The sequence below is a fragment of the Helianthus annuus genome, chromosome 8 (genome assembly GCF_002127325.2).
Source record: "Helianthus annuus cultivar XRQ/B chromosome 8, HanXRQr2.0-SUNRISE, whole genome shotgun sequence".
Taxonomy (NCBI): domain Eukaryota; kingdom Viridiplantae; phylum Streptophyta; class Magnoliopsida; order Asterales; family Asteraceae; genus Helianthus; species Helianthus annuus.
Window position 1 is genome coordinate 41,632,324 of NC_035440.2, and position 22,247 is coordinate 41,654,570.

Here is a 22,247-nt window from a genome sequence, read left to right on the forward strand (position 1 = left end):
TCTTTATTTTAAATATTTTGGTGTTTAACTCTGATAAAATATTTCCTAACTACGGTCCTGATGAAATTTTCCGCTGCCAAATTAATAAACACCGATACCACTGAAACTGGCTCACGGCCGCCCGCTCCCGGGTTAGGGGTCGGGGGCTGTGACACAAAGTAAACATCTGCTCATTTATATTTGACTTTACTTTAATACCCAGTAGTAGTTGTTGTTATGCTCTGTAATGCTTTTAGATCAGCAGATGTTTAAGGCTAATTACCGGCAAATTCAAATTCAAAAATGCATGGGAATAGGTAATTTGCAATTAATGCATGTCACTCACAAACTCATGTCAATAATCTTCTTATATAAGGCTTTTCTTCTCATTTCCCTCTTCATATTTGATCACACTTTCGTCTTCTCTGATTTTGAAATTTGATCACAATCCGAATTCTGAATTAGAAGCATGTCAATATCAGTTGACAGTAACAATCTTAGTTTTGTTAACGATTTGAATAATGGGAAAGATATGTGGAACATGAAAGCGAGAATTATTCGAAAATGGAATCAAGGTTATAAAATGGATCTCATCTTCATTGATGAGAAGGTAATTTGTATTTCTGCTTTTCCGTTCTATCAGAGAATGTAGTGGTGTATGCTAAAAAGATACTTTCTTTAAATGTTCTTCAGGGTGCTAAGATTCAAGTAGGTATTAAGAGTCATCTGATACCTGTTTTTTATGGACAGCTTCAAGAAGATGTTGTTGTCATTTTGTCGAAATTTGGTGTTGGTGAGAATAAAGATTTATATAAAGTTGTAGTACAACCTTATAAAATCAACTTTTATAGATGCACAACTGTTACACCTGTGAGAGATTGGCAAGGTGTTGAGTATGGTTTTAACTTCAGAGCTTATCAAGATATTCTTCAAGGAGAGGCGTTAAACTCTTTGAGTGTTGGTAGTGTATATTTTTGTAATCATGTCTTCTCTGTATAAAATTAGAGAGTTTTACTTATACTGTTGTATACTGTGATCATATAGATTTTGTTGGATCTGTGGCTTGTTGTGGAGATCTTGAATTCTTTGGTCGACCTCCAAAAGAGACTAAGAAGATCAATTTCGATATTCAAGACTTGGAGTAAGTTGTTGTTTAAATGTGCAGTCATGTACAGATCATTGATTGTATTTAATGATGTTAATAAATAAGATGAAGAATGTGTTGGTGCATACGTATGTCGACTTCGTCTTGTATCGAGTCTTGCATTACACATGGCATGAAGTTCAAGAAAACAAGTCAAAGACTAATTCCGCATGAACAACTAATTCCGCATGAACAGCTAATTCCGCATGAAATGGTCTTCAAGTGATTCCGTGCGAAATTAGACATTAATTTCGCTTGACTTGTAATTCCGCTTGTAATGTAATCTCGTGTGAGTGTGTTTCACACGGAATTAGAGTGGCTATATATAGAGTTGTTTCCGTGTCAGTTGTAACGAAATTACTTTGGTGTTTTCCGACGGCGAAGCTCTGTCGAAGTGTCTTCAGACCTGTAATCGTATCAGAAATCAATACAAAGACAGTTTAAAGTGAAATCTAGCTGAATCTACCTCATTATGTTTGTTTCCGCCGTTCATACTGAGTAGAACACCTCTGATCGACTTGTCTCGGGTCCGACAACGATCCTACAGAATGTTGGTATTTAATGTGGAATCATGGTAATGGTAATAAATGAGATCTATAGTGTTTGTATCTAATGTTGAATCATGGTAATAAATGAGATCAACAGTTTATTCTTAGTGAATATGTAAGTTAATTTATGGCTCATTTACTACTTTAATAAATGTCATAAATTTTCTTTGATTTTGTGTTGTTATTCATTCAATTTAGTTTTGATATTAGAGATTGTAAAAAAATGGTCATAAATTAGTATTTAGTATATCGTCATACGAATATTGTTTTCATGTAGGGGTAAGGTTTTGCGGTGTACTGTGTGGAATGATTATGCTCTGTAGTTTAAGGAGTTCATCTCTAAAATTCCAGCTCATGAGCATGTGATGGCTGTTATACAGCATGGAAAGGTAATTTTTGTTACTTTCTGCAAATCATAACTATACTCTTTATTTCTAGCAACATAAAGACAGGTTGACTAAATATCTATATACTTTTGCATGTAGGTGAATATACAGTTCAAAGTGATAAGTTTGCAACACGAATGTTTTCTGAATGAAGAAATTGATGAAGTTAATCAGCTAAGGAGGAGGTAATTTGTCAATGTAATTTCTATTCTATATAGATGTTCAAGTCAAATACTTGGTTTCATGTTATTTGTATACTAATTCTAATCATTTGTGGTATTCAAAAGTCTTATACTGAAGTTTGGACAAGGGAGTGGTTCTACTTCTCAAACAATACTATCGTCTCAGAGCGTTTTTCCATTGCATAAAGAATTTGTAACTGATGGTGTGAGGGAACATGTTGATGAGATTAGTGAGATAGAAAACATTTCACATCTTTTTATATGGTTTGGTTATTTGTTTGGTTTATCACCTGCATGTTTGTCAAACTATAGATTACAAGTTGATATATTGTTTTTACAGGAAATGTCTTGTGTTGTGGTTGCGACAATTAAGATTGTGCAAGAAGAGTATGGCTGGTTTTATCCTGCCTGTCATAAGTGTTTCAAGAAGGTGATGGCTAAAAGTGAATAATTGCAGAATGTTGAAAATGTTTCGGATGATATTGTTCAATTGCCTCCGACTTCTTTGGTTTGTCCCAAATGTCGTAATGAATGTACATCCATCACCACAAAGTAAGCAATGATGATTAATTAACATTTTATTTATATAAATAACAGTTTAAGACCGATATTTGAATATAATTTTGCAGTTTACTTAGTCATTTGTATATATTTCGGGTTCAAGGTGCAAGTCCGGGTGCAGGATGAGAGTGGTAGTGTTTCTTTTGTTATGTTTGATAGAGATGTTCAGAAGCTTCTTGGATTAGTGGCGAGTGACATAAGAGAGAGGCAGGTGAAGGCGAATGATACTGGATGTTTCCCTCATGAGATATTTCGATTGGTTGATAAGAAGGTCACTTTTAAGCTTGATGTTTCAGAGTTCAATCTTAAAAATGACTATCGTGTTTATACCGTGCAAAAAACATGTGATGATCTAGTAATAATTGCTGAGTTGGCTGGTGGAAATGGTAATGGTGATGAAAATACTGATGAGGTAGCATATAAAATTACTTTTTCAATCTATTTATTTTTCTTTTGAGGTTCAAAGACTGGATTCTGCACTTTTTTATATAATATCATATATTATGATCCTTTAGGTTACTCAAGAGGTAGCTAAATTTAAAGATGTTAACCTTTCAGAATCTTCCCAGGTGTCTGCTGAACGAACTTCAAGGGTGAGTATTTATTTTTGAAAGTATGTTTAATATGTTTAAAAGAGTTCATTATTTTATTAAATGAGATCAATAGTTGTTTTGTGATCTGTTGCAAGGATGTTGTCTCTGTTACGGCCAACTATTCAGTCGTGGAAGTTGAAAAGGATTCTGATCAATTCCCAATGGAAAGCGGATAGCTCAAGATGTTGATGTTGTCAACGTTGGTGAGCTATCCACTAATGTGAGAAGAACCCGGAAGAAGTTGTCTAAGGTTAACAATTAGATGCTTATGAAAAAACATTTCTTATGAGAGATAAGTAGAAACCACTTATTTTTGAAGACTTCTTGTGGTTTTTATTTATGTCTGTTAACTGTTGTTTTAACAAACTGTGGTTAAAAGTTTGGTGTGTAAGGGCTACAATCTGAAGCATCTAAACTGGTGTATTTGGTATGTAATGTCTACGCTTTGAATATCAAGTAAATTTAACCTTTTGTTTGTTATATAATATTGTTATTATACATTATATACATTTTTGGTGATTTTCATTTATTGCACAAGTAGTAGGGTTGTATATTATTGTTAGTGAATGAATGAAAATTTAATTAATTGGTTAGTGGGAAAACTGTTAGGGTCTGAGATACGTTAACATCTGTTAGAGGCTAAGCACTGTTATAGCGTGCTAACATCTGTTAACGCCTAAGAACTGTTAGGATCTGAGTTACATTAGCATCTGTTGATAGACTTTGCTTCAACAGACCTTATGAGCTGTTGATCATCATCTGTTAAAGATCTTATATTAAAGATCTTCTGTTGAATTGTGCAATATCTGTTGGTCCACAGCAGAACTTAGATTCATCATACATTTGGCTTCATCAGCAGAGGTTCTCTTTGGGAGACCTTTGCTTCAGCAGTCTTTGTCTTAACAGACCTTTTGGTTCATCAGCAAAGGTTGTTTGGTTCATCAGCTGAGGTTGTTTGGTTTAACAGACTTTGCTTCAACAGTGTTTGTCTTCAATAGACCTTTTGGTTTGCAAAGTTTAGTGAAACAGATGTTGAGTTTGTCCCTTTGGTAGGAGCAGATGTTTAAAACACTGTTATTTGTAATTACAGGTTGTATACTATTTTGTTAATTTTGAGTCTTATATTTCTTTTCATTGAGCGACCAGGAAATGTGATGCAAAATAGTAATGTTTAAATGCAAAATATAGTAATGTTTAGTTGTAAAATATAAAAAGATAAAACCACAAAGTTTTGAAAGTATATAACTTTATATACTAACACTACATAACTTCATTCTTAAGTTAGTTATGGAAGAAGAAATTTGTCCATCAAATATATCAACTAAAACATAAATCATTAAATGCTGAAAAGATGTTCAAAGACTATGTCAACAAACTTCAAAGTGTATTTTATCTCCTGGTACACTTTTTTCTTTGACTATCTCAAACCTCAGCTTTTTGCCCACAAATATTCCCGTTTCATCTATGATACGCTGCCGGTTTGTATACATCACTAGATGGGTGTTGTCATCAGGTCTTTTAGGATCATTCCTTACAAGCAGCTATACCAAAAACTTCACATGACCAAATGACAGCACAGCTCTACGGTAGTCATTTAGCTGGTGTTCTCGAACAAACTTCCTCGGTATTGCCTGTAAAAGAAAATTCTTTCTTTAGTTATTCATTCAAAACAACATATACTTTAAGTAATAACAGATAGATCCAACATTATAAGTAAAATCAACCATATTAAAAGTAGATATGTAAATACCAAGCTGTGTGTCTCTATAACATGGTATTCAAACTGTTTCTTATAACGTGGACGCTTTTTGCGGTGTTGGTGATTGCTACGGCTGCAGTGATGTTTAGTCTCCCCGTGAAGTCCAATCCCGTCTTTGTTAAAAATGTTGACAGTGAAGTTAAAGTGGTCTTTAGAAGTACTTTCCATCCATTGAAACAACAGTTGGCAGCTTTCCTCAATATCATTTTCAAAGCAAAAAGGTGTCCATCTTGGTCCCATAAAACCAGCAGCCAATCCCTTTTTGTTTTCAGGAAAGAAAACATAATACACATCAACTTTACTACTCTGCTTTGGTCCATGTACTTTTGCAACCAAATTATCAATTTTTAATCTCCTCTCTGACAACAGCTTCAGCAAATCGTGTGATAAGTGCTATAATTTTCATACATTTCAGAAATGTCATATTAGACTTTATATAGGATACAAAATATAAATTAGAAGTTTTTCTAACAGCCCAAAAGATACACTGGCAATATATAAAAATAAGGTAGCAATTTTTAACCTGCTTGCAGTATGTTTCTTCTTCAGCATGTATCAAGCAACCATGAACATAATCTCTGTTCGAGCCATCCTTTCTAATCTCCAATCCCTCATTGTTCAAAACATTTATCTCAAATTTTACTTCTTTTAATTTTTTTAAACACAACTTGCCTATATTCTTATTTCTATAAGTTTCAACAAACCGAGTCCATTCTGGCCCGTTTATCCTCTTACTTTTATGACCGATGCTCTGTACTGCAGTCTTATACTAAAATCCTATATAATCAACCAACTTTATTACTTTACACTTTCTTGGTAATTGGTTACTCATTATCCTTGGAAGTACCTATGTATATAAAATACATAACATTTAATATAATCTTTAATTTTATAAATACAGTTTTTAGCATACAATTGTGATTTGAGTTAATTTATTCTAAGAATATAGCTTACCAATCCCTCACTTAGGTCTGTCAATTCAGAGACACTGATAATAATCATAAACTCCATCTGAAAGTAAAAAAATACAATAACAATTAAATACTAAAACATAAAATCAATTGTATCTGAAAAGCATTCTATTTAAGGTATAAAAAAATATCTAACACCATGTAGGACCAAAGTTATATGCTGTGTACTTCAATATGATCCTCCCTACAACCAACAATATGAGTTTAACACCGTGTAAGATGAAATTTATATTGTTGTATAATAAAAAGTATTATATGACATTAAAGTTTTCAAATATCCATGTTTGTGTCAACTTTAAACTTCAATTTTTTTAAGCAGCCAAGGCTATATTCACTTACAAATCAGACATATGAGTACTATAAACTGGTTACAGAATATTTTATCAAAATTAAGATTGATAGAACAAATATATCAATACTACTTCATACAATAATTCTAAAACCATTCGTAAAATATACAACCAAATATTTATGAAACAACATTATTTCAGATTCTTATTTAGATGGAATGAATCAAAATGTAACTAAATAAGTTGATATAAATCTTATTATAAAATAAAGAAAACAAGTTCATATAAGTTTATCTACTTTAACATCAGCAGATTATGATTTTGATGTCCATATAATTTGAAATGAAGAAACTGAAAGGAACATGTCAAAACATAACTGTAAAATACACAAGAGAACAAAAAAAAAATACCTGATCTAAAACTTTAAACTTGTGATCGTCAAGTCTGAATAAGAAGAAACTGTAGAGTTTTTTCACCTGAGAAGAAGAGAGAAGATTGTATTGGGATTGTTAAAAGTAAGATACTTATCTACTAACTTGTAATTGTTTATTTATTTGACTTATAATAATCTTTAATATCGGGATTTAAAAACCATTTTTAATTATGTAAATATATGAATTAATAGATAAGTTTTTGTTATTTAACATTAAATTTATATTGAAGCAGTGGTTGATGCCGTACTAAAATTACATTATTTTAAAGAAAAAGGGGGTAAAGTATAAATTTTACAAAACTTAATTCCAACCAACCAGTGTAAATATAACATCTGTATTAACTCCATTTAATATACTTTTCATCTCCATTATTGAACATAAGCTCCAGAAAATATATTCGGAAGTTTTCTCACATAACTTTCTTATCAAAATCGGAAAGGTTCTATTGCATAATATAGATTACACACTATAAAAAAAAGTATTGTTTCTTTGAATTTATTGTTTGTATTATAAATGTTAGATTAATCATTGTTTGATGTTATGAGTATGTATTTCTCACCGATGGCGTTTCATATTCTTTGTTGAAACAAATAATAGTTGCTGTAATCTGGTGTACTTTTATCAATTAAGTACTTCATTAAGTTAAATGAAGTTACTGATAGCATTCTCTGTCACAATTTGTGCATGCATCTTCTTGATGTTGTCTTCTACATTACGATTGATAAATCAACCATATAATTTTTGGTTGATGTTCATTTGCTTAAGTGTTGTGAGAGATGATGATTTTCTTTTTGTGCTTTGTTTTAGTAATACCTTAAGTGTGTGATTATACAAATAGTCCGGTTAATATTTGGTACTTTTGTTTTTTAAGTGCTGATTTAGTTTAAGGGATGTTAGTGATGTTTATTTTATGATGTTCTTTGTCTATAACTTTTGTTGGATGTTGTTCGTCTTTATAACTTGTAAGTTTAAATTCTTTATTGCAGATTTGAATCCATCCTTTTTAAAATTCCTTAATGAAGATGATTTTATATTTTTGGCATGTTTTTTAACTTTCTTGCTATTATTAGGATTGTACATTAATTTTTTATGTAAGATGTTTTTTAACTATTGTCGCAGAATATACCAGTTGATTTCGAGAGTCTATTGTGGGGCAAGGAGGTCCCGTACGGTCAAATTGTAGAACTACTTGATGGTGACAAATCATGGTTAGTACGAGTAAGGAAGAGAGATGATCATTGTATATTTACGGATGGATGGACAAAGTTGGTTAGAGATTGTTGTTTGAAAACCAAAGATGTTGTATTGGTAAAAGCTATTGGAAGTTTGCCATTCGTTGTCTCATGTTTTAAAGAAAGTGTGTACGAGAACTCTTGCATTTCAGCAAATATTAGACCTGAACTTGGCATGACTGTAAGTAACGATATATTATTTTGTTACTTACTGTAAATATTTTTTACTAGCTTAACAACTTGCTAACATCTGTTTGCCCTTTTAACGTCTGTTTCCTTATAATCTTAACGTCTGTTGACTAACCTTTTTAACTTCTGTTGACTAAGTCTTTTAACCTCGGTTGACTAACATATGATATTTAAGATTTGTCCACGTTGCAACCTCTGATGGACATAATGGATTACAGTTGTTACGAAACCTCTGTTGGATAGCAACAGATGTATGTAACAGTTGATAGCCAACAGTGGCTAGGTTGTGTGTAAATACTATAACTCCTGTTGACTAACCCTGTTGAGTAATTCTCATTTTAACTTTTGTTGGCTAACCCATTGTAACTTCTGTTGATTATTAGTTCATATCAAATTTGTAAGTCTGCACTAATTATTTCGTTGCTTCTTCTATAGCTAATTGCTGACAAATTTGGAAAGAATTCTATGGTAAAAATTACGAGTATGGGATGGCAACTATCTATGTTGGCAAAAGGTTTTGGAATGTGATGATGAAATGATGGACTGATGGATGCGGATTTACTGATGGATGGTTAAAATTGATTCAAGAAGTTCCGATAGCAGTTGAATCTTGGTTGGTTTTCACCATGATTGCATCTAAAACGTTTGAGCTTTCCGTTTTCCATCCCGAGACTGGAACTGAGGTTTCCTTCAAGAAAGCTGGTGTTGTTGTTTTAGATGATTCAGTTTATGAGGATGATGGGTTTGACTTATTGGCTGCGGTATAAATTTTTGATGATAAAATACATTGTTTGATAACATGATGGTGATAAGTAACTTTTATTATATTATGCTAATAACTTTTGAAATCCCATATTGTAGCAAGTTCTGGATTCCGGGGAAGTTGCTTTAGATGATGATGACACTGGAGCTTCGGTTGGTAATTCTAAGCAGTTTACGAGTTTTGAGGACATTTTTAATGTATATATACACATGTAATATTTACTTATTATTATGATTTAAAATATGGTTTCTTATATATGATCATTCTTACAAATATAGTCTGCTGATGATGGGCTATTTGATTCAAAGGTTGCGCATCTGGTTGATGAGTCAGATGTTAAAAATGTTGTAAGTTTATAATTTCCTACGGATATATTTTATTGTATAATAAGTATAACAAGGTTTTTTAAAATTTTGTTGTAGCCTGAAGATCATTATGTAAAAATAATTGATGATGTTAACGATCCTCAACTTCAGTCTAAAGATTTTTCTGTTCGTGACATTCCTGCCTCTTCAAGTGTTGTATCTAATGTAAGCATTTATTAGTTTTAACTGTCCATTTTATTATTGTCTCAATATATTGATATTCTTCTGTATGATTGAGTCTTAAACGTCAAAGCTGAGTTGAGAAGATAGTTTATGTTGATAAAGAAAGTTACAAAATTTCAAGAATTTAGAGTTGTTATAGTCTAAATTAATTTACTTAGGTTGAAAAGATGCACAATCTTCATGGCAAGACAATTGTAGAGGATAACCAAGCTGTTGATAGACCGTGTAAAGTTCAAAAGGTTCATTTAGTATCATCCACTTCAGAATCAGTCTTACACTTCACCACACATGCTGAAGACAAGCTTGTAAGTTTTGCAGTCGTTACTTTGTTTCGTTATTTCAACAATTTCAGTTATATATCAATATTTTATAAAATTCACTATTCAGTTTTCTGTTTTTTAGCATCTGCCATCAGATGTATCTTCTGCGTTGGATCTGCATACTGATAATCCTAAGCCTGTCAAGATCCAGAATCTTAAATGTGAAGTCCAGGAACTGTTTACAACATCTCAAAAAACCAATACTGGATTCAACTACGCTACTGTTAGATGGTCTTCTTATCTGAGATCTTGCAATATTGCTTTTGGTGATGAACTTTCGTTAGAATTTCATAAGTCTACTCAATTGCTGAAGTTAACAAAAGTTGTGCATTTCGTGACAAAGATAAAGTCCTCTTAGTTTGTCTTGCGTTGATTGAAGATTTATAGACAACGTTTCATGTCATGATTGTTTGTCGTTGTACATTTGGTTCGTCGGTGGTACTAATTTTGCTTCTTAGACATGTTCTATATGTAGTTATGTCTATAAACAGGTTTCATTGTCAATGGGTAGGTACACCTTTTTTTTTAATAGGACAATGGAAATACTCATATGTATCTTATATATTAACTGGTGATGCATGTTTATAGTTGTCTATTATCTTTAATAGATAATAAGTTTTGGTACAATATCTATACACGTATCTACATGTTCTATTAATATGTGTTATGCATGGTTTTCTAAAAAATCATTCGTGTTTGCACACGAATCTTACCGTTAGTATATATATATATATATATATATATATATAACAAATCAGCATTGTGAAACACCAATCCTAATTTCAATAACAGTTTCGTTTGTGCTTTGTTATTTCATTGCTATATATTAATCAAGCAACTAAATAACCACTACCTTTCTATGATAACCAACATAATTATCTATTGGTTGAAGACTAGATGACTACATGCAATGCATAAAAGGCACGTGTCGTCTCCATGAGTAGGTGGCAGCATAGGATGGAAAACACGACACCTATGCTAGACTGCTAGCGGCCTATTAGCCCGACACAATGTTGGTAAATTTATTTTAACGATCTACTAAATTACCGGATAAGCATCTTAGAATGCCCTTAATCGAGCAAATGCATCTCGTTCTCCATAACGATCAGAGTTGGCTACATACTTGAGCCACCAAGCCACCAGTTCGAATGAATCTTATCATCCATTTGTGATTTATCGTGACATATGGGCCCGACCAATTCTTGAAAAGAACAACTTATATTCATGGTAGCCCATATTTCCAAACAATAATGCCTTCAAGTTAATTATTTTATTTCGTTTTTATATAACTTTGACTACTTATTTAATAATAGGATAGTATTAGGTGCAAACTTGATATTTTTAAATAGAATAAAAGAATCTAACATGATAGGTTACTTATTGTTTCGTCTCAGCCTCTCAGGGATTAACGACCCTATAGTATCAAAACAAAAAAAGCTCTTTTCATCATCAGAAACAACCTGATTTCCGACCTCTTGCATTACCATAACGAAAAAAACAAAAAAACAACTCACATGTTATATTGGGTGTATTTTGTTGATTACTATTGGGTTTGCGAAGGCTTTGGACTTGGGCTCAGGTTGACGACAAGGAAAACAAGAGTTAAAACCAGTTTCATTAAAGAGGGCCCATATTTGCTCAAAACCGAGTAGCAATGGATAATGGATGTAGTTTTACATCAAAACCAAACCACATAAAATTTTGTGTTCGTTATTTTCGTTTTCGCATTTAAATTGTTTGTGCGTGTGTTGATCGTTCGGCGTATCACTTCCCTAAAATTGCAATGTTAGATGGTATGGTTAGTTGACTTAGTTGTATTATTAGTTGTACATACGGTTTTATGTACACATGTATTATTATGTTTAGGTTGATTTAGGCTGGGTTTAGACCCAACTTGTATAGGCCCATGATAGAGGTGCACAAAAAAAGCAGGTATTATAACTCATCCGAAAATGCAGGAACAGGTTCGCCGGAATATGAATTCCATGGTTGTCTTCCTGCAAGCTCTACATCATGTGTGATTCTTTTGAACATAGTTTTTATAAACATATATCACTTTTGGATCAAAGTGATATGTTTCTTTTCATAGAAAACGGCACTATTTTAAACTGACCCAACCCGACCTGACCCGAAACCCGTTCTGACCCGGACCCATTTCAACCCAAAACCCGTTCTGACCCGGACTTGTTTCAACCCGAACCCGTTCCGACCCGAACCAAAACAACCCTTTCTTTAATTGACCCGGACCCGTTCCGACCCAAACCCGTTTTGACCCGCCACCCAACCCGACCCAACCCACCCGTTTTGTCGGGCATATTTACCAGGTCCATACCCTATTTTATAAAATCGGGTCCAACTCGGGTATACCCAACCCTACCTGATCAAAACCTGCAAAAAACCCAGAACTGGGACAATAAACAAGCCAATCACTCTCTCCAAAATCCGGTTCCATACCCGACCAAGGTATTGCAATACCTGGTTCTTGACTTTGTTGACAATACCCGGAACTGGATATATAAAAGACCTGAAATGTGCACCTCTACCCGTAGATTCCGGTTCAAAACGAGTTGTGTCGGTCAAATTTTCCAGAGTCTGCAGAACACGTCTTTAACTCGTGTCACTTAACGCAGACGGTTTGGCATCTTGTGTCTCAATGGTGCAAGGTGCGACCATATATGCGTTTAGTGTGAGGGATCTTCTTGAGCTTCACAAGGCGGTAAATGGGTCGAATAAAGTAATAAAGGTATTCAATGGGATTGTGCAAACGGTGTTTTGGTGCATTTCGAAGACAAGGAACGGGGCTTTTTTCGAGAAGAAGCAGGCAGCGGTGACAAGCATCATTGAGGAGGTGAAAGTGATGAGCTTTTTATGTATCAAACATCGTTCGGGTGCAAGAGCTTTATTACTTGTAATATTATTCTCTTAAATTTATAAAACTTTTACCGGGTGCGAAAGCTTTTTAAAATTTCAACTAGATTAACTATTGCTAGACTCGTCGGAATATTACTTCATCAAGAAACTCTATTTGGTGTTTGATCACACCCTTTTTAAGTAATTACATTAACAAATCAAAACATTATAAATTATGCAATATCTAGAAAAGTGCATTTAAATTAGTATTAGTCTACAGTTATATAAGCTAAACTCACACACAAATTAAAAGATACTCTTTAATTACCCTCTCTATTTATAGAGTTTTGAAAAGGTGGTTGTAGAGTTGCATCTTTACCTCTTGAAGATGAACCTTCTTCCACCATTGATAACTGCGCGGTCGAGCTTTTATTATCGTCAGAAAGCCCACGACGGCCCAGGGTCAAGGAGGAGCTATGCTGGACCGGAGAACCAGTGCCCGGTCGACCGGGCTCCTGCCCAGGTTTCTTGTAAAACTTATCTTCCACGATATCATAAGAGTTACCCGTTCGGACTTCTTGAGCCAGAGAACACCAACAACAGAAAAGCCATAATGCACAATCGGTAACCGCGGGTTTACCACAACACGCGCTAGATGGTGGTAGATTATATCTTTTCCTCATTTGAATCCTCCAAAAACCACCATAAAGTAAGCCAAAAACACACAGAAAGAGTCCGGTAGTCCCTAAAGCTTCCCTTATAGTCTCGTTACTAATGTTGATAGCCGCCATGGTGAAGATCCAAAACGGGGCCAAACATACTAGAAGAAACGTAGCCGTATGCACGTACATGTTCCCAAACCCGAGTCTTTCCATATTCCACCCGAAAACACAACAGCTAAAAAACAATGAGAGGTATGCAATGGAAATATCATTCCAAAACTCAAGTATGCCTCCACTCCATTTCGGACTAGTTTCACTAGTTGAAAGTGAAAAAGACAATCTTCTTTCCAACGATTTCACTCTTTTAACATCATGGTTGTGAATTTGGGATTCTTCATCGGAACCCAAATCGTAATCTTTCCCTAACGGGCTAACAATGGTGTACACGCCAGCAATTGCAGGGGCGGCGATTGCTACAGAAATAGTAATCGCCACCCCAATTGCTGGCCTCTTTGATCTAGTGTAACCAACATTTAAAGCACACAACGCGTATTGTGCAAAACAATTGAGGTTAAGTAACAAGACCACGATAAGCATATGCATCCGCTCGTTAGGTTTATAAGTTCCATTTTTGCAATATTCCTTCCTCAACTTGTGAACATCTTCCGATCTCCATCTTAAAAGGAGCACGAGATGGTGTATCCTACGAGGGTGATGGTATAAACATATGAGCGTAAACAACGCATTGAGAATCTGATTATTCACCTCAAACCACGCTTCTCGTTGGTACTTTTTAGGAAGCGCGTTATTTAACATGCCGGTCATGACCAGGAAGAGAATCGCACCCGAGATCGTGACACATAGGATCCAGATCAACAAGACCATATTCATCGGGTTTCTTATCCATTCTTTACCCGTTTTCTTAAGGCAATCCCAATCGAGTTTCCTACGAAACTGATGGAATCTCGATGTTGTATTGTTTACCGAACCATGGCTGCCATTAACTTGGCCTTCAATTCCAGCATTTTCACTAGACAACATGATACTGTATGAATTCTATATAGGTAATCTCTAAGTTCCTCTAGATTCCACCACTAGAACATATAGATATCATCATTATAATATGATTTCTGCAGTTGAAAAATGAAAATCAATAGTTTGACAAAAAAAAAAAAAAAAACAAGGCGAAAATGTGAGAAAACAATTCTTTAATCATCAATTGCTAGCATCAATACATCAATTATGTTTTGTTGAATATAAATATGGAACTTAAATTCTAGAGTTATAGACCCTAAAAATAATTCAAAACATCAACTTCAAATATTAAAAAATGGTAACCTTAATAAGACATGAAGCAAATAATCTAAGAAAGAAGAAAAACACAGACCTGTAATTGAAGATTAGTTTATGTTCATGGTGTTACTGTTCGTTGTTGATTTGAAGATTCTTTGTTTGTGATGTGAAAAGAGGAGCAAATGGTTAAAAGTGTTGTGGGAGAGGTGGAATGCTTTTTCTCTGTCTGTCCTCCGATGTTTGCTTGCTTTAAAAAGGTGGTACTTTCCTCGAATGAGGGGAGAAGTTGGTGATAATGGTCCTTCAAAGATTCTCTTGTTGACATAATTCACCTAGATGAACGAACACGAATAAAAACTAAAAACTTGTTCGTGTTCGTTTCTTAACAAATATATGTGTTTATGAACATTTTTTGAACGAGATTTTGTGTTAGTGTTTGTTTGTTATGGAAATGAATTTGTTCGTATTTATTTGTTTGTTAATTTTAGGCTCTGAATAGGGTTGTAAACAAACTGAACGTTCAGCGAACAGTTCGTGAACCGTTCGGCGGGAAGTTCGTTTATGTTCGTTCGATTTGCTTAACGAACGAACACGAACAAAAAATTCCGTTCGGTCAGCTTAGCGAACGAACACGAACACGGGTCTCGTTCGTTCGACTGCGTTCATGAACGTTCGACAATATGTTCGGTTAAGTTCGTTCATGTTCGTTCGTTTATGTTCGTTCGTGTTCGTTTGATTATATTAAAAATTAATAAATAATAAACCTTTTATCTTAACATATTGAAAACTTGAAACCCAATTTTTTTTTTCTAAGTTAGCTAAAATTTGGACATTCTAAGGCATTTTTAGGGATAATTATGTCTAAATTAGTTAAATTTGATTCATCTTTTGGTGGTGTAGTAGACTTCTTGTGTTTTGATTTATTATTTGATGGTTGTATTTAACTACTTGTACCCAATGTTTAAGGGTAACAATGGTTTTGTTTTTTATTTTCAAGTTAAATGTTCGTTTGCGTTCATTTTTATTTGCTTGTGTTCGAGGCCAGTGTTCACGAACTGTTCGTGAAAAACTAAACTTCCTTAACGAACGAACACGAACATAAACTTTTGTTCGGTATGCGATAGTAAACAGTTCGCGAACATGTTAATTTCCTTAACGAACGAACACGAACATGGCTTTTTGTTCGTGTTCGTTCGGTTCGTTTACAACCCTAGCTGTGAACAAAAACGAACGTTGACGAACACAAATGAGCATAAACTAATATTCGTGAACATAAATGAAAATAAACGAACACAAACAAGCGTTCATGAACAAAATATATAATACACTGACACAATCAAATATTTTATTTCTCGGAATTTTAAATTATTTAAATAAAACATAAAAACTAAAAAGATTAATGAACTATCGAACACAAACAAACACGTTACCGAATGTTCACGAACATAAATGAACCAACGCAGCCTCTATTCATGTTTGTTCATTTAACTAAATGAACGAAATTTCTTGTTCGTGTTCGTTTGTTTAATAAACGAACGGACAAACACAAACGAACGTTTAGTTTGTTTGCTGGCCTACTTTTTATAATCATGTTAGAATAACTGTGTGACATATTGTTTTAAGAAGGGCTTACTTCTATTTCTTTTAAAATGACGGTTTAGAAGGGCTTACTTCTATTTTTTTTTAAATGACGGGTAACTTATAAAAAAAAATATATTAACGAGATGCTAGAACAAGAAGAGACAATCAAAAGCAAATATTAAAAGTGTATTTATCATTTCAATCTAAAAGATGAAGCTTCGTCCTGTTTTGATCATCCATACGAATGACTTTGCTTTATCTCTTCAACTTTATGCACTGGGGCTTGGTGGTTCTTGAAAATTCTCTCATTCTCATTTTCCACATGGACCACAACGATGACACCAAAATTGCATTTTTTTTTTTTTTTTTTTTTTTGTGATGTTTGGAACCTGCTGTGGAAATAGCATATTTTGATATCTCCTTGATTGTGTAAAGTTGGTGGACTCTAAGCAGGCCGGCCCTGAGAATTCGTGTACTCTGTTCGAGTTCGAAAAATATGCTTTTAGGCCTTAACGAAATTAGGTATTTGGCTCACTAAAAGTCTAAACCTAATGCCAAAAGGGTTAATAACTAATCTAAACCATAAGAATAGTTTTGTAAGGGGTCTATGTTGGTGTTTGTATGGATGTACCCGACTAAAAAAAATTTTACATATACATATCGGGTTTTTTTTTTATATAAAAAACGTGCCCCTCGAAATATCGGGCCCTGGCCGGTGGTCCTCCCTGCCCACCCCCATGGCCGGCCATGACTCTAAGGGTGTTCAGTATTTGAATCACTATTTAAAAAGTTCGAAATTCGACTCGATTTGAATTCGAGTTTAACTCGAAATTCGAATTCACAGTATACATATTCTTAACTATATATATACACACACAGATATTAGGTTGATTTGACTAATGTTTTGTATATAAAATATCCTTAATACGTGACTAGACCTGAAATATTAGATATTCCATATGAAGTATTATGTATTACATGTTATGTTTTTACGTAATTACGTAATTACTCAGTCTAGTTTCACATAAAATACTATAATGAAATCACGTAATCATGAAATGGGTATTCAAAATAACGAAATCACGTAATAATGCATAGTCAACTATTGTTACGTAACTACGTAATCAGTTAATGAGTATTCAAAATCACGTAATCACGTAGTTACTTACTGAGTATTCAAAATCACGTAATGGGTATTCAAAATCCTGTAATTTTTTTTAAAGAAAACTATAGCAATAGACTGTTCGAATTAAAGAGAATGGAATGCTTGTAAATACGGTGTAATTTATTTTTAAAAATACTAATGTATGAAAAAGTTATAGGGTATGTTTGGCATGGAGCTTTTAGGAGCTTCAAGCTTTAAGCTTTTAAGAAAAAGCTCATACTCAATAAAAGGTCTTGTTTGGTTGAAGGAGCTTTAAGCTTTTAGGTTAGGAGCTTCAAGCTTTTGGTTGAACGCTACTACTAGTAGCGTTTAGAAGGAGCTACAAGCTTTTAGGGAAAAATGACTATTTTAACCACTAAAAATAAGGAAGTTTTTAATGCACAAACTTTCTAAATTTTTAGTTATGTCCATTTTGGTCATTTTATACATTTTATTAAAAACTCCAGCTACTCTACCAAACACCAAATATATCTAAAAAGCTACAGCTACTAGCTTCCAGCTACAGCTACCAGCTTTCAGCCAACAGCTACCAGCTTCCAGCTTCCAGCTACCAGCCACCAGCTACTTTTGCCAAACATACCCATAGTTGTTTGAAAATTAAGGTGGAAACTAGTTAATTGAGAAAAGACCAACATACCCTTTTAGTATTTGTTATTTCAATTATTTGAAACTGAAATTTAGCAAATTGGTCAGGTGTCTTTCTAGTCCGTAGATCTTGCAAATAAACGGCTGATGTTATCGCGTACAAATAAACTTCTTGTATGTGATCCGTCTTTCTAGTCCGTATGTACAATACTCCCGCAATATTACCCGCAATAGAATCACATAAGATTGAAGAAATAAGCCCAAACAAAAAACCTAATAATGGGCCTGATCCAGGAACTAACTGTACGTTTTTAAACTAAACTTTCCCCCAAATCCCCCCGCCATTCACAGTCACAGACAAAGCTTCTCTAACAATCTCCTTTCTTCTTCTGGCGTCTTCACCACAACCACAATACTACCCGTACAGTAACCACCCTACCTACCGTAATGGAAAGCAATGGATAAAGCTGAACCACCGAAACACACAACTATGGTGACAAAATCATCAATCAAGAGAAAACCCTTGGCCAATCTCACTAACATCGTTCGTAACCCTAACCACACCTTCCAATCGAAACCTGTATCTTCTACAGCCTCTGATTCAAGTATCGGATCCACTCAGAACCACCCGATTAAACCTCCTACACTCACCACAGGTACAACTACTCAATGTTTTTACCACAATCTAGGGTTAATTGCTAGCTGAATCTCTTAATTTTGAGTGGATTTCATATTTGGTGGTGGATAATGAGTATTGTTTCTAGTTGTGTAACTGGAAATTATCCTTACCATTCTAATTTGATAGTTTATGTACTTGATTGGATCAGTGGACCATTCGTGCTTGGCGAATCGTTGGTTCCATACTTCCATTGTCATTTTAATTTGTTTTTTTCAGCCATTTGCAATGTGTTTTGTGTCTGCTGAAGTACTTCTGTGATTGCGTCGTAAGTTTTATAGTAAATTAGTAATCACTTTGTTTGGTTTGGGTTAGTGTGGCAAGAAGGGACTATGTTTGGTTGTATTGTGTTGCTAGTAGTGAGATGATGTCGATTTTAGTTGGAGGCCTGTTTGGAGAGATTTTCAAATTTCCACCATGGATATTGTTAAATGGTCGGTGTAGGCAATGAAAGCACCCTTGTTAAGAAGCCGATTTGTGGCTAATCTCTCAAGAATAATTAGAGAGAAACAATAGAACTTGATCTAACTTTTCTGGTTATCTTTCTTCTTAAATCAACACTTGTTTTATAGGCTTGAACATACATCGAAAATGAGATTAAAATAAACTAACGTAAACTAACCTACTACTCTAATAAACCCACTCCTTTAATGATTAATCAAGATACCTAACAAGGAAACAAATGCAGAAATAGGAAAAGAATTGCAGGTAGTTAAACACGTAATGTATGGAAACATGTTGTGCATGGTGACATGACATGGCATGTGTTGTGGAATGCAGTTACGTATCAGTAACCATGACTAATTTCAGTATTTTTGTTTCTTAGATCATTTGGTTGGTGATGAGAATCAAACAACACAAGCTCGAACACGCAGCTCACAGAATACTAAGAGCAAAACACCTGCTGCTGTCCCCTTTTATCAGACATCTTCTCTGGGAAGAAAGACGAACGTGAAAGAAGGATCTGTGTCTATTTGTTCTTCAACAATGAATAAAATCAAGGATCAGGGGAAGATAAATCAGTCCCGTTTGGTTAAAACGATTAATGATGGGAAGAAGATATCAGCGGCCCCTCATAACTCTTCAATGGAGAAGAATAAGGACAATAGAAAGTCAACTGATGTGTCATTAAGTGTTCATCTTATGAAGAACACAAATAATAGCACAGACAAAGATAAAGATAAAGGGAAGGACAATAGAAAGTCATCTGGTGTACCATTAAGTGGTCAACTTATAAAGAACACAAATAATAGCATGGTCAAAGATAAAGGGAAGGAAAATAGTAACTCGGGTCTTATGATGTCTGATTCTTTGATGAAGAGAAAGGATAAAGGAAAGGCGATTGCTGAGCCACTTGACTATCCTTCTAGAAAGAAGTTAAAGTATGACATGATGGGATTCGGTGGTCCCCTTAAAGGGGTGGTAATTAAGGAGAGAGAGGGCACGGTTACGGGTTCTGGTAGTGTTAATATTGGTCAAAAGGATAAAGGGAAGGGGGTTTCTACTTCTATTAGTTACTATGCTCTGGAGAAGAAGGATCAACAAAGTAGCTGTCCACCTATTTTAAGGACCACAAGCAAAAGGTCTTTCTTTCTTTTATATCTGTGTGTGTGTGTGTATCGGTGTGTTTCACTCTTTATAATCACTAATACGATCTCTATGTTCTTTGGTTTGAGTAGGAGTGGTGTTGATGAAACAGATGATGTATTGCACTCTAAGCTACAAACTGAACCTCCTCCCAATAAAAAGGTATGCTTAGCTTTAACATATATTCATAGAAAAGATGTATTACCTTCACTCATTGATATTGCAAATTTGCAACAGTTATTTTTAATTATAGTTTAATTTGATCCTTTAACTATTAAGCAAAGAGCTAAATGCTCTTTATTAACACAAAGGTGAGAAATCTTGTGGACCAAACTCAGTGATATCAATCTATAGCAGGAGAAATATAAAAATTTGGATTTTAATTTTACTAACAAGGAAACACAGGATTTTACTCATAACTTCAAAACGTGAAGCGTTTTTTTTTTTTTTTTTTTTGTTATTCTGGAGAGTGCGTATTTAGTTTTTACATCCTATTAAAGAGTTGCATGGTAGTATTGTATAGCAATAGACGTGCTAGTTTTGACCCATTTACTTATACATGGATTGATCAGGGTTAATTGGTTAATTGGTTAATGTTTCATCTCATATGTGTCAGACTGGCAAAATAAAAAAAAAATTGTTTTAAAAGTAAGGTTTAAATATCATCGAAAGTGTACTTTCGGTGAACAAAACCAACTAAATTATTTATTCCAAAACCTATATGATTATTATCATCAAAGTAAAAAAGTTTTTGTGATCTGACACACTTATTATTTATTAAAAATCTAAAAAAATTGGAGAAAAAGACTTATTAAAGAATGTGTTGTGTTTGACGTTGTTATGTAAAAAATCTTATAGTGCTAGAAGACAAGAATTTTTAACAATCGGTTAACGGGTATTAAATGAACCAGATTAACTAACAAAAGGTTGTTAACGATGATTGTTTTTTCAGAAAAAGAGATGCTCAACAAAGGAAATTGACGAAGCATACGCGTTACCAAAAGAATTTGTGGAGCAACAGAGGGCTTACTTTAAAGAGATTGATGACTTTGAACTAGAAGTAGAGGAGGTCTGACTTTATTACTTAGGTAGGACTTCCTAACCTGTTTCAGTTTATTGTATAGTCACACTTCAAAACTTATCAAAATATCATATGCTTGGCTAGTACTTTGACTTAAAGATGAGGTTGTGTATTGACATGTAACATCTGGTGATTAGGTTTATAAAGAGGTTGTTCATATACTGTACCGGTAAGCATGATGATTTTGGCTTTGTTTGAATCATTTTTCTTGATGATCTGCTGTGGTGAACTGGTGTTTTAGTACCAAAATGTTCTTATTTTGATTAAAAATATCGGAATAGTTGTTAATATTTATTTTCCTTAATTTCAAGTAATGATATTCATTAAGGTGTTTGTTTTTTCTCAAAAGCTCTGCGCAAGCTCTTCTGTCTGCGTCGCAGACTAGGGATGAGCAAAATGGACCCGGTACCGGTACCGAATTTACCGAACCGGGTACCTTTTCGGTACCGATTCGGTACCGACTTTTAACATTTTCGGTACCGGTATTTACCGGTTTTTACCCTCAAATACCGGTACCGAACCGGTACCGGTACCGAACCGTACTGAACCGGGTATATTCGGTACCGGTACCGGTACCCACTTTTGAGGATTTTTGGTACCGGTTCTTTCGGTATCGGTACCGAACGGTACCGAGCTCATCCCTATCGCAGACCACGCGCAGACTGTTTGTTTTTTCGAAGACGTTTCATTAAAAAAAGTATGCGCGATCTTCTAAGGTTTGCAGAGAGTTAAACAACACCACTCACCACCACGGTTCACCACCACCGTCCATCACCACCACCACTGTCCATCACCACCACCGTCTACCACCCACTATCGTCCATCACCACCCCCATCCACCACCCCCACCACTGTCTACCACCCACTA

At 34.4% G+C, this 22,247-nt stretch overlaps 4 protein-coding genes across 4 annotated transcripts; 3 read left to right on the forward strand and 1 right to left on the reverse strand.

The window, feature by feature from the left end:
• Positions 1–448: 448 nt before the first annotated feature.
• On the forward strand, positions 449–2,690 carry LOC110869920. The gene is made up of 7 exons (XM_022119123.2): positions 449–589; positions 673–940; positions 1,024–1,120; positions 1,870–1,897; positions 1,995–2,060; positions 2,157–2,242; positions 2,345–2,690. Exons 1-7 carry the CDS (start codon positions 449–451, stop codon positions 2,688–2,690), a joined length of 1,032 nt encoding a protein of 343 aa, XP_021974815.2.
• A 6,629-nt stretch (positions 2,691–9,319) lies between these two features.
• On the forward strand, positions 9,320–10,457 carry LOC110871061. Its single transcript, XM_022120036.1, has 4 exons — positions 9,320–9,378; positions 9,454–9,561; positions 9,738–9,884; positions 9,982–10,457. Exons 3-4 carry the CDS (start codon positions 9,747–9,749, stop codon positions 10,255–10,257), a joined length of 414 nt encoding a protein of 137 aa, XP_021975728.1. The 5' UTR covers positions 9,320–9,378; positions 9,454–9,561; positions 9,738–9,746; the 3' UTR covers positions 10,258–10,457.
• A 2,502-nt stretch (positions 10,458–12,959) lies between these two features.
• On the reverse strand, positions 12,960–14,937 carry LOC110872741. The gene is made up of 2 exons (XM_022121606.2): positions 14,799–14,937; positions 12,960–14,541 (listed from the first exon to the last, which is right to left on the reverse strand). Exon 2 carries the CDS (start codon positions 14,450–14,452, stop codon positions 13,070–13,072), a length of 1,383 nt encoding a protein of 460 aa, XP_021977298.1. The 5' UTR covers positions 14,453–14,541; positions 14,799–14,937; the 3' UTR covers positions 12,960–13,069.
• A 3,407-nt stretch (positions 14,938–18,344) lies between these two features.
• LOC110872742 lies at positions 18,345–21,552 on the forward strand. Its single transcript, XM_022121607.2, has 4 exons — positions 18,345–18,691; positions 19,538–20,294; positions 20,391–20,460; positions 21,251–21,552. The coding sequence occupies exons 1-4, from the start codon at positions 18,493–18,495 to the stop codon at positions 21,371–21,373; spliced, it is 1,149 nt and encodes a 382-aa protein (XP_021977299.1). The 5' UTR covers positions 18,345–18,492; the 3' UTR covers positions 21,374–21,552.
• The last annotated feature ends 695 nt before the right edge of the window (positions 21,553–22,247 follow it).

Excerpts from the sequence above, each read along its gene's own strand:
- LOC110869920 (XM_022119123.2), top strand. The coding sequence starts at position 449 with ATGTCAATATCAGTTGACAGTAACAATCTTAGTTTTGTTAACGATTTG. Across the intron at positions 590-672 it reads TCATCTTCATTGATGAGAAG|GGTGCTAAGATTCAAGTAGG; the intron begins GTAATTTGTATT and ends AATGTTCTTCAG. Across the intron at positions 2,243-2,344 it reads GTTAATCAGCTAAGGAGGAG|TCTTATACTGAAGTTTGGAC; the intron begins GTAATTTGTCAA and ends GGTATTCAAAAG.
- LOC110872741 (XM_022121606.2), bottom strand. The coding sequence starts at position 14,452 with ATGTTGTCTAGTGAAAATGCTGGAATTGAAGGCCAAGTTAATGGCAGC.
- LOC110871061 (XM_022120036.1), top strand. The coding sequence starts at position 9,747 with ATGCACAATCTTCATGGCAAGACAATTGTAGAGGATAACCAAGCTGTT. Across the intron at positions 9,885-9,981 it reads CACATGCTGAAGACAAGCTT|CATCTGCCATCAGATGTATC; the intron begins GTAAGTTTTGCA and ends TCTGTTTTTTAG.
- LOC110872742 (XM_022121607.2), top strand. The coding sequence starts at position 18,493 with ATGGATAAAGCTGAACCACCGAAACACACAACTATGGTGACAAAATCA. Across the intron at positions 18,692-19,537 it reads ACCTCCTACACTCACCACAG|ATCATTTGGTTGGTGATGAG; the intron begins GTACAACTACTC and ends TTTGTTTCTTAG. Across the intron at positions 20,295-20,390 it reads TTAAGGACCACAAGCAAAAG|GAGTGGTGTTGATGAAACAG; the intron begins GTCTTTCTTTCT and ends TGGTTTGAGTAG.